Source organism: Molossus molossus, unplaced genomic scaffold (genome assembly GCF_014108415.1).
Source record: "Molossus molossus isolate mMolMol1 unplaced genomic scaffold, mMolMol1.p scaffold_m16_p_24, whole genome shotgun sequence".
Lineage (NCBI taxonomy): Eukaryota > Metazoa > Chordata > Mammalia > Chiroptera > Molossidae > Molossus > Molossus molossus.
Window position 1 is genome coordinate 533,312 of NW_023425360.1, and position 12,291 is coordinate 545,602.

The 12,291-nt window shown below is 44.3% G+C and overlaps 1 protein-coding gene across 4 annotated transcripts in view; it reads right to left on the reverse strand.

Annotated features, from left to right (window-relative positions):
• Positions 1-12,291, reverse strand: part of IREB2 (iron responsive element binding protein 2) — a 35,031-nt gene that overhangs the window by 17,777 nt on the left and 4,963 nt on the right. For all 4 annotated transcript variants that reach the window (XR_004961500.1, XR_004961499.1, XM_036278113.1 and 1 more), the window contains exons 3-8: positions 9,743-9,908; positions 7,367-7,504; positions 6,010-6,228; positions 3,969-4,038; positions 3,216-3,399; positions 2,342-2,481 (exon numbers count right to left, since the gene is read on the reverse strand). Coding sequence is in view for 2 of the 4 variants with exons in the window: in XM_036278113.1 (XP_036134006.1) it covers positions 2,342-2,481; positions 3,216-3,399; positions 3,969-4,038; positions 6,010-6,228; positions 7,367-7,504; positions 9,743-9,908 (917 nt within the window). In the remaining 2 variants the exon portion in view is untranslated. The remainder of the gene's footprint in view (positions 1-2,341; positions 2,482-3,215; positions 3,400-3,968; positions 4,039-6,009; positions 6,229-7,366; positions 7,505-9,742; positions 9,909-12,291) is intronic.

Here is a 12,291-nt window from a genome sequence, read left to right on the forward strand (position 1 = left end):
ACGCACAGAAACACACTGGTTAGCAGGACGGGATGGGTTCTCCGAACACCGAATCACCTGGTTTTCACCCGACACGTGACCGTGAAGCCAAGGCCTCTGCGGTGCTCTAAAATGGCAGTCGTGAGAGGAGAGGCCGTGTCCCTGCGGTCGGAGCAGAAAGGGCGCGAGCTCCACGAGGCCAAGAGCCACGTGGCGGCTTCTGGAGCCGGAGTCCTGCTCAGACTCCAGGGCGTGTCTGGGAGCTGGCAGCCCCTCTTTCTTAGCAGTACCTAAAGTAACGGTGCTTCTAGCCACTGACGGCACCTTAGATTTAACGAAAATACTAACACACTGATCGAACTGTGTCTAAAAACAAGAAATTATACACTGGCTATAAATATTCTTCAGATTTCAACTACTGGTCCCAATATTTACAGCAATATTAATTGTAAGTAAATTCCATTTTCATAGAATTTAACATGTGGCTTCAAACTTAATTCATTCTAAAATCATTTTTTTAGTTGTTACCAAATAACTAACCAAAACAGCTACTGACCTTTCCTAGACTGGGCAGTGGGCTCAGACTGGTGTAGGGAGGGAGCCTAAAGGGCAGCCAAGAAGGAAGCAACCTCTACCTACGGACAATGTGAAGTCCCACGTGGCAGAGGTGCTAGGGGTCACTGAATCCAAACCCTTGTCTCATAGATGTAGAAACTCAAGCCTAAGAGAAAGATGTCTCCTTACATTCATGCTTATTTTCTTTGCAAAGGAGAGTAAGACGAGTCAGACACGCCTGCTGCTGCTCTCACCAAATCAACGAAGGACCACAATGTACAGTCAAAACATACATGATTAATCCTATAAAGATCACGAATGGAACAGGACTCAAACAAATATAATCTTCAATAAATGTGTGCATAATAAGTGTAATTTTTGTAACAGTGAGTCCAAATACCAAAAACAGACATAAAACAGCCAGAGGGGTCTGAAAAGCAGCATTAATTTTCAGGATATCTGAAAGGAAGAACTGTCTTCTCTACAAACATAATGGGATGTCCCTTTTCTGAGAATAAAGCTGTAATTCTCAATTTAACTTCTTGATCTTTGGTCCACACGTCAAGTCAATCATTTCTGTAAGAAGTCAAAAGCTGCCCTGGCCGGTTCAGCTCAGCGGTTAGGGCGCCGACCCACGGACCAAAGAGTCACGGGTTTAATTCTGGCCAAGGGCACATACCTTAGTTGCAGGTCGTCCCCGGCCCCGGTTGGGGGTCGTGTGGGAGGCAACCAGTCGATATGTCCCTCTCACGGTGATGTTTCTCTCTCTCTTCCTTTCTCTCCCTCTCACTCTATCTAAAGATAAATTAAAAAAACATCCTTGGGTGAGGATTAAAAAATAAATGAGTCAAAGGTCTTCCAATTAGGAAAGGATCAATACCACATGCTGAGAGGGAGGCAATGCCATTTCCTTTCCCTGCAGAGTCTCCTGAAAGTCCTCCAACTACAACCAGACCCTAAGTGCTGAGACCTGCGTCCAACTGGGATTCCATGCAGAACACTCCCCCAGGTTCATGCGACTGAGTCATTAAAATGAAGCCAGTGAGCACCAGAAATTTCGGATGAGGAGCTACATACACTGTTCACTAGCAAACCCCAGAGCACCTATACTGAATACTCGCAGCCAGTATTCTAAAGCAACGTTAGAATGGTCAACAGAGAAGTTTGACACCATCACATTTATTTCCTCAGTCGCTGTTTTTTAAACTATTATCTTGTAAGTTATGGTTTTAAAGGAAGAATGATTCAATTAAGTATTAAAGGAGATCTAAGCCCTGGCCGGTTTGGCTTAGTGGTTAGAGCGTTGGCCCGTGGACCGGAGGTCCTGGATTCAGTTCATCCCCAGCCCCGGTTGGGGTCGTGTGGGTGGCAACCACTCGATGTGTCTCTCTCACATCGATGTTTCTCTCTCTTCCTCCCTCTCCCCCTCCAGCTCTATCTGAAGATAAACGCAAAAAAATAAAAAAATAAAGGAGATTTGACTCTTCCTGATATCCATGGAGCCAACCAGCTGCTTGCTGAGGCAGGAAGAAGGCAGAAGGGCAGGAGATGGACTCAAGAACCTGCCTGTCTGGGTCAGAATGCCGGTTCCACCACTTCCTGTCCAGCCCTGGGAGCCTTTGGCAAGGCATTCAGCCTTACCATGCCTGTCTTCTCAGAGTGAAGACGGGGAAATGGGCCATCAATATTGGTACCAATCTCCCAGGCTTGTAGTGAGGAATAAACAAGGTCAAGTGAACATGACACAGCCAACTGTCTTGTACTTACTGGGACAAGGGAAATGTGTCCCAGCACACTTCGAACGTACCTTTGTGATGCCAAGAACAACGTCTATGGATGTAACAAAAGGGTTCGATGTGCCAGTTAACTCACATCCCACCACCTCGGGCAACGTGAGGGAAACAGGCAGCCCCAGCATAACTGCTTCTGTTTCGATGCCTCCAACCCCTGCCATGAGAGACACACACGGTTAGCACAGGACACAGAGAAAACGCGAGCTACCCTGGCAACACAGAGCTGCTTCCCTGCCACTACTGTGGGTTCGGAACCCAAGTCTTCTCAAAAGAACGACTCCACTCATGTGGTTGAAAAAATGGATCTTTACCTTTATATTGAGTTCAGTAAACATGGAGTACTTATTATGCTAAGTAGGGTACTTGCTCAAGATATGATATGAATAAAACCCTGTCAAGACCAAGAAGCTCAGCCTAATGGCAAAGACAAAAAGAGTCAGTTGTCACAATGCGATAGAGTGAGAGCATCCTGCCAGAGGGAGCAGCCTGTGCGAAGGCATGACACTAGCACAGCCGCGCAGGAGCCAGCGACTGACTTGAACGGGTGTGGGGGAAGGGCCAAAGAGCATCCGGTTGTGAAGGGCCCTGTATAAAACGCAAAGGAATCTGGATTTATCAAAAAGGCCGGGGAAGCCACGGAAGGACTTCAAACAAGGGAGTAACCACATCAGCTTCACAGACCCATCACCATCACTCTAACCACTGTGCAACTTTCGTAAATTCTCTTACAACACACTGTCCACAAACACCCGAGTTGAGATATATTTTCTTGCTACTGTTATGGATGGAAAGGTCTCAGAGGTGATGAAGACCTTCTGCTTGTGCTCTTTCATAACGTTCCTGACGCCCTCTGCCAAAAAGAATGAAATACACTCGCCGTTTACTTACCCCACCCCAGGATCCCCAAACCATTCACCATGGTTATGTGGGAGTCTGTGCCAACAACACTGTCTGGAAAGAGGAGGTCCTCTTCTTCAAAAACCACTCTTGACAAGTACTCCAAGTTCACTTGATGAGCCATTCCAGTCCCGGGAGGGATGAGAGCCACGTTCTTGAACACTCTGGAACACCACTAGGTTTTGTGTAAAGAAATCCAAGTGTCAGTACATTATCTGAATGTGTTTCAACATTAAAACATAAACAAACATGGACACTAAAAATGCTACCAGTGTCCCATAGGGTCCAAGTTTACAGTACATGCTTAAAAACAAATATGCAGAAAAAAACCATAAATATGTAGTGACTAAACCTGAACATACTCATTTTGCAGACTTTTTTTTTTTTTTTTGGTACACGCCCCTAGCAGGAACCGAACCCGGGACTCTCTGGTCCTCAGGCTGATGCTCCAACTGCTGAGACAAACCAGCCAGGGTTCATTTTGCAGACTATTAAAACACAATTAAGTCAAAGAAAAATATTCCAAGACTCCAGATAAATGGCAGTTTCCAGCTGTGTCCCCAGGACTCGGGGATGGGAGTGGGGAGCCCTCCCAGTTCACCTGAACTAGAGCTTGTCATTATATTTTCTTACACACTGGGCTGTCCAGTAAGTTTTTATGAAGAAATAAAGGGGTCTACTATTACACAGTGTTAAAAAATGACTGGTATAAAGATATAAAAATTTCTCCCAAACCATTTATACCTTGAAAAACTGAAGCCTCTCTCGGTTTCTGCCGAATTCTACTTCTTGGTGCTTTAACACTGTTTCAGGTCTAAAAGGAAGAAGAGCTGGCATTAGCTGCAGGTGCTACGGGACAGACCTGCACTGCTTCCAAGTCTCCCTTCTCTCTCTCTCTCTCTCTCTCTCTGAGACAGACCTGCACTGCTTCCAAGTCTCCCGTCTCTCTCTCTCTCTCACACACACACACACACACTTTTCAAATCCTGGGAACAGCCCCTCACCAGACTTCTCGGACGCTGTTACCTTCTTTTCAACAGGGAGTGTGGCTTTAAACAACACACTAGAAAGCTACGCAAGGACTCTTTTATTGGGAATGTTAAAGCCGCGTCCACACCAGTGTCCCAGACTGTATTTAATGTGCACTACTGTGAGATCTGGCTAAAACAGTTCTAAAAATAAAGTGGCAAGTTCTGCTGGGTTCCCACTGCAGGAAAGAAGGAACGAGTGTGTAGTTTACTAACCATCAGTATGAACATGTTCACCCACTTGGCCCCTGTGCCAGGAACACTGGGGACAGGGACGCTGGTGATCACACATTCGACGTCATTTTAGTTTTAAAGGAGCTTTTGGTCCAAATCTTGTATTCATCTCACCCCAAATGAAAGGGTCTATTTTATCTATAATTAGCAGTTTACTTTATGTGAATTATAAGTAAATTCATGAACTATTTAAGTCAGAGATAGGAACAATTCACTTCCAAACAATAAACATAGTTCCATTTTGAGGAAGCTTAATTTTATCTAATGGATACGTAAAAAAAAAAATCATTACTGACAGTTTTAAGTTGCTTACTCTACCTGCCAACTCGGCTGGCGGTTAAGTGTAAGTTAGAGGTGCCCTCCAGGGTACAATTACACTTATTCAACTGTCAGCCTGTCCGAAACAAAGACAAATCACTGCTGAGAGATCACCTGAAGCCACAGCACACCTGGGAGGCTTTCCCAGGCCTCAGGGAACACAGCTTTCCAGGGCCACGCCAATTACTGTGTGCCCACAGCACCTGTGGTTATAAAAATGCCATCCACACCTTTATTAGCTCATAACCCAACTTCAAATTAGGCAGTGATTCAACTCCTACCTTTAATTTCGTGTTTGAGTCTAATTAATGCCTCACCGACGCACTGCAGCACACTCAAGAGCTGCTATTTTTACACAGCCAGGGACCGCACAGAGCCCATCTTACCCATCTCACTACTTCGTAATTTAAAGTAAGAAAAAAACAAACAAAAAAAAATCAATGATTTTTGAATCAATAAATCCTGCTTTTCAGGAAATGAATTCTTGTGTCAGAGGAGATACTAATGTCAAAAGTCAACATGTCCGAATAATCAGTACAACTAGGTAATAGGAATAAGGAGCGATTCTATCAACTGTCATAATTTAATGGCAAAGGACCCAGAGATCATGGTGAATTCTTAGAAAGGGAGAATACACGGGGTCACTACAACCCGAAGCATTGTATCTCAAAAAACCTGAAATTAAAAAAAGAAATTTTAACTTAAAAAATTACCTATGAGGAAATTTAGCCAATACCCACGACCAGGAGTCTTTTCTAAGCAGGTTCACTACTCTCCACGGAGCCATAGAGGCAACCATGTGTCTAAAACATACAATAACAATCCTCTTTTTAACATAGAATTCTTAATGCAGTAAGAAATATAAATAGGGAATACAGAAAAGAAATATGAATGAATAATGATGGTACAAATTCACTAAAATAAATATTCACAGTTTAAAATGCAACACCATCTTTCTGCCTACAGTAGTCATGGAAATTAAATATACTTACAGAAAAATCTTAACGTTTTCTTCCCGAGGAACAGAAACAGATTTAACTACTTTGTCAGGACGGTAGGAAATACACGGCATTACGTCACCCAGCGGTTGGTATGACAGGAGAGTAACCGGAATCAGGAGGGGAAGGGGAATACATGGATTTCCCTAACTAAAAAAGAACCAGGCATGAATAAAAAGTAAACAGTAAAAACAAACAGTCTCGTACTCAGGCACTGGTTGCAAATGAAAAGGGCACAGAAGGGGTGTGCTCTCAATCTGCGCGGATGGTCTTCCTGAGCCACGGCCCAGTTCTCCAGGACCACAGGAGCCTCGGCAGGTGGTCTGGCCTCTGCAGGGGAGCTTCCTGGGCTGCACCTTAAGTGGAGAAAGCTTTCCTGCTTTCTGCAGGTCCCCGCCGCCAGGATTGGGAGCGTTCTGTATTGCACTATCGTTTCAAAACAGGAAACAGAACCAGTTAAAAGTGACAGAAACTTAGTTCTTCGAAAGTCACACACTAGCAATGCATCTGGAAGTAACTGAACTCTCTGAAGGTTAACACACCACTTAGCTCAAGTTTTAAAAGTAAATCTCAGGTTACCAAAAAAAGAAACAGAGGATTTAAATTTATGAAGATGGAAACATAATTCTAAGTGCCCAATAAAATAATTTTCACATACTTCCGTAACAACCTTTTAGCAAGTACTGAAATAGTTTTATTTCATCCAACAACTTAAAAGAAGCTCAGAGCCATAGTTTTAATCCAGAGTGCAAACACTCTCATGAGTTGTGATAAATCTCGGTCTTATTCCAAGACTCCAGAGTATATAAAAAATCATGTCTTCTCTAGTCTGACTGTGGTCAATAAATCTTTCAAATAATTTTTCAATGGAAGGAAAACAGCTTCAGTGAGCTCAGTGTTTTCAACCACCAATTACTTAGAGACATTTATGGCTCACACCCTCAGACCCTCCCTGGAAGGGAAGTTAAAAAACTCTAGTGAAACATGAAGACTGCACTCAGACAGTTTACTCCAAAAGGCAGGTTCTAGGCTCACTGCACATTTCTATCAACAATGGCAGCAGAAATATGCAAACATGAAAATAACTTTTAAATTCACACTGAGTAGCCCCAGCGGGTTTGCTCAGTGATTAGAGCATTGGCCCACAGACCAAAGACTCAAAGGTTCAGTTCCCAGTCAAGGGCACGTCTGTTGGTTGCACGATTGATCCCTGGCCGGAGTTGGGGTAGTGCAGGAGGCAATCAATTGATGTGTCTCTCTCACATTGATGTTTTTCTTTCTCTCCCTCCCTCCCTTTCACTCTCTCTAAAAACCAATAGAAAAATATCCTCAGGTGAGATTTAAAAAAAGTAAAAAATAAATTCAGACTGAGAAAAACAAAAACAAAAAAAGAACACCAATACATAAATTTGTCACCCACGTTTTCTCTCTCTGTGTTAGTCAACACTAAACGTAGGGTACTCTGACATAGACTACCTACTCCCCGCCCAATACACCACACACTTCCACTGGGTGGTTGTCAGCTGGCTTGCACAGCTGTCATTATATGTCTGTGTTAAAGTACCATTTACTGAAGTCAATCTGCAAAGAATGGTCAACTGTGAGGTCTGTCGGACAGGCAGGATGGACTTTCTTAGGATCACCTCCAAGAGTTTTCACTGCCTCCCTCATAGCAGCAAAATCCACCATTGCTGGTATTCCACTAAAAAACAGAACACAATCACATTGTGGTTCCAATTGTTCTTTTAAATATGTTCAAGTTATTAACATGCATTTATTCATTTCTATATTTAAAAAGTATCCCATGCCCTGGCCGGTGTGCTCAGTGGTTAGAGCGTCAGCCCGTGGACCGAAAAGTCGCCAGTCAATGGCGCACACCTCGGTCGCAGCTCGGTCCCTGGCTCAGGTCGTGTGGGAGGCAACCAGTCGATGTGTCTCTCTCATATCGATGTTTCTCCCTCCCTCCCTCCCTCCCTCCCACTCTATCTGAAGATAAATGGAAAAATATCAAGTGAGGATTAAAAAATAAGTAAAATCCCTCTTTTCTGCCCTGGCCAGTTTGGCTTAGCAATTAAGTGTTGGCCTGAGGACCGAAGGGTCACAGGTTTGATTACTAGTCAAGGGCATGTACCTGGGTTGCATATTTGATCCCTGGCCCTGGATGGAGTCATTCAGGAGGCAATTAACTGACGTATCTCTCTCTCTCATTTATGTTTCTCTCCCTCTCCCTCCCACTTTATCTAAAGATCAATGGAAAAGTACCTGCAGGTGAGGATTAACAAAAAAAAGTATCCCTTTTTAGTTTGCATTGGTGTTCAACAATGCACTTGTTATCCAAAGTTGGCTCTACTCTGGTTTAATGAGAATTAACATTAAATACTATCTGAGGACTTGAGTGCTCAGGAGTAGATATGCCAAAAATAAGAGAAATGACTTTCAGAAGCATAAGAGAACTTCGGGGAACTGCCTATGGAATTCTTTCTCCTGCCTTCAATTTTATGCCACCCCCTTCCTTCTTCCAAGCTCCAGCCCCGTCCACCCCAGAGCCTTCTTGCTCCTCCAAAGTTGCCCACTATATACTCCTGCACACTTGCTGCCAACGATGTGACAAGCATTCAGTGAGCTAGGCACCAACAGCACAGGCCAGACAAGACAGTTCCTGCTCTCGAGCAGTCTGCAGTGCAGATGGAGCGATGGTCACAAGGCAGAATCACGAGGACTGCAACAGCAGCACGGAGAGTTCAGCACGGGGGCAGACAAACCAGATCCACGTGGGTGCTGAAGGGGACGGTTCTGCCCGGCTAACTCCTACGGCTCCTTCAGAACTCAGCTAAAGGTGACCTCTTCTAATGACTAATCCCTAGACACCCAGACCAGGCAAAGTCTTTCAGGAAGACTGGATTTTATTCTACATGTGATGGAAACCAACTGGTCTACAAGGAAATGATATAACCTTGATTAACATTTTCATCTACTTCGAAAAGACTATAGATTTGCAAGTGTGCAAGCAGGGACGCCAGTTAGGAGATGATTATGGCTGCAGTCGAGGCAAAAGACAATGAGGCCAGAACCAGGTGACAGTGGTGGAGATGGCACGTCTCAAAGCAGAGCTGGCAGAACTTGCCAACAGACTGGAGTAGGTATGAAGGAAAGAGAGGAATCAGGGAAAGAGAGGAATCAAAATCTAACTCCTAGATTTTGCCCTAACAAACGGGAGACGACAGTGCCCTCCACCAACATGGGAAAAGACTGGGAAGGCCCAGGCTAGTGTGGCTCAGTGGCTGAGCATTGTCCCTGCACTGAGACATTGCTGGTTTGATTCCGGGTCAAGGCACATGCCCAGGTTTCAGACTTGATCCCCAGTGGGGCAGGAGGCAGCCAATGGAGGTTACCCTCTCACATCAGTGTTTCTCTCTTCTTCTCCCTGCCTCTAAAATCTACAAAACCATATTTTTAAAAATGGATATTTTTCCATTTATCTTCATATAGAGTCGGGCGGATGGGGGGGGAGACATCGATGAGAGACACACACCAACTGTTTGCCTCCCGCACGACCACAACTAGGGCTGGTGCCGTGGACAGGAATTAAACCCTCGACTCCCTGGTCCACAGGCCAACTGAGCCAAATCAGCCAGGGCAACAAAGCCATATTTTTAAAAAATTTAAAAAGAAGAAAATACTGAGAAGGAGGTGCTGTGACAGGCTCTCAAGTTTGGTGTGAAGTCTGAAAAGCCTGTGAGCTGGCTTGGGACAAGAAGTAGGCAGTTAAAAGTAGTTTTGAAATAAATGGTACAAGAAACAAGTGCCTAATTTTTAAAGAATTGCTTCAGTTTAGAAAGGGCGATGTTTAAAAATTTATAAACCGATATTCAAAATTAAAATCAGGGTATTTAAAAAAGGAAACACTGAAAATTCACGCACGAAGAAGGGTGCCACTCACGTGAAATCCTGAAGAAGAGCACGGGCTGGGAAGAAGGGCACCTCGACTCTGCTCTGCGTGGTCTTCCAGTCCAGAATGTTCCCGACATCTTCCTTCTTCACTAAGAAGCCATCACAACTTCTCACAGCAGCTTCCAACAGGACCCGTATTGAGTAAGGCAGAACATCTGGTTCACAAGAAAACATTTTTATCAGTAAGAAAGTCACAACTATGTATTATAAAGACTTAAATAACAGCCCTGGCCGGTTTGGCTCAGTGGTTGGAGCATCGGCCTGCGGACCAGAGAGTCCCGGGTCCGGTTCCCGCTACGGGCAAGTACCAAAAAAAAAGGACTTAAATAACAAAAAGTTAAAAAACGCACTATTTTCTTTCTCTCTCTCTCTCTTTTTTTTTTATCCTCACCCGAGGATATTTTTCCATTTTTATACAGATAGAGTGGGAGGGAGAGAGAGGAAGGGAGAGGGAGAGAGAGAGAAACATCGACATGAAGCGACACATCGAGTGGCTGCCACCCGCACGACCAACCAGGGCAGGGGACAAACTGCAACCGAGGTACGTGCCCTTAGCGGGAACCGAACCCGGGTCTCTGGACCGCAGGCCAACGCTCTAACCGCTGAGCCAAACTGGCCAGGGCTCTTTCTCTTTTTAAGAAAATATGTTTCTATTGATTTTTTAGAGAGGGGGAAGGGAGAGAGAGAAACATTGATGTGAGAGAAACACCAATGTGAGAGAGAAACATCTATCAGCTGCCTCCGGCACGCCCCCTACTGGGGATCAAGCTTACAACTTGGGCATGTTCCCTGACTGGGAATCAAACCAGGACCTCTCAGTCCTTGGGAGGTCGCTCAATCCACTAAGCCACAACGGCCTAGCTATTTCCTTAATTTAAAGTAATTTTAGTCTAGCCATTACAGAATAAAACACTACTCATGTTAACACCCAGATTTCTACAACTCGGATGTTCCTATATGCAAGCCAGGGCCTGGAAAAAGAAGACAAAACCTCCACACAAGAGCTGTGCTGATTTGAGCACAGAAGACTGACAAGTACAAATTCAGGGAAGACAAAGAAAAATTGAAAACCACAGAAAATTAGAATTAAATACAATGACAAAGACAGACCTTTAAGGCAAATTTTGGTTAAACTGTATAAAAGTATCGTTCAAGTTTAAAAGTAAATCAAGGTGCTCAGGTGAGTAAAATTCATTTCATAAAAACGGTATTTCACTCTTGATGACCAGTGTTAGAATACCAAGGGGTTCATGTTCCAGGACCCCCAGCGGTGCCTGAAACTGCAGATAGTACCAAACCCTGGATGGACTGTCCCCCCGCCAATATATACATACTCATGATAAAGGTTAATTTATAATTTAGGCAATTTCACAGACAGAAGATTCATTCTTACCACAGACTTTACCAACCTCAACATAAAACTGTTTTAAGTGGAAAACGTTCACTTTTCACATAAAGGAAGCACTTTATGGCTTCTCTTTGGTATGTCTGAATGGCCAATATCACTACTCCTGTGTTTTGGGATCGTTTATGAGATAAGATGACTTCAACACAAGCACTGTAACTGCAACAGCCCATCTGATGATGGAGATGGCTCCTCAGTGGCTGACAGGGGGAGCACATACAGCGAGGAGACACTGGGCAGATCCACATCCTGGGAAGGCGGATCGGGATGGTGCAAAATGTCACCACACTACTCAGAACAGTGCACAACCTAAAACTTATGAATGTTTACTTCTGAAATTTTCCATGTACTATTTTTGGGCCTCAACTGACCATGGGTAACTGAACATGTCCATAAGGGGACTACTGTACTCTTCAACCAGTTAGTGATCATGTTAAAATCCCCACTGGATCTCGTGATCAAACTGAGACTGCTACAATACAGCACTGTGCGGACCGTTTCCATTCACGTCCCCATTACTAAACTGTGTGCTGCTTCACCACAAAGATGCCACCTTAGCCATCTTTCATTTGCCAGAAACACATGAGTACTCAATAAATGTTAACTGGCCGAATTAAACAGTGTTTTAGAGAGATTCCCACACTAAGTATAAAACTGGACTGAATGATTTTGCCTCTCCTAACCAGGAATTTCTAGAATTTTAAGAATCTGGAAAGCTAACCCTTCAACAACAGATAATCAAAAAGACATGTGGACGCCAGGACAAGCCGGTAATTTAAAACTAGAAAACTCTGATAATTTGTGTTATCACACTTCTGAAACGAGCCGATAACAACAGATATCCTTTTGGTCAATTGCTTGGTAGAGGAAGATCCACGCGTGGTTAGGGCTCTGGAAACAGATGCTGAGCTGCCACTGGCCCCCAGGACTGCAGACCCTCCTTATCGAGGCTAAAAGCTGCTGCTGAGGTTAGGCAACACAGTGCTCCGGGCAGAGGCCACAAACCGCTGGTCCCATGACATGTTTTCTTTGCTCTACCCTGCATTTTAACATTTAAAATTTAACTGCCAGCCAGGCCAGTGTGGCTCAGTGGAGTGAGTGTCACCCCATGGACTGAGAGGTTCGATTCCCGG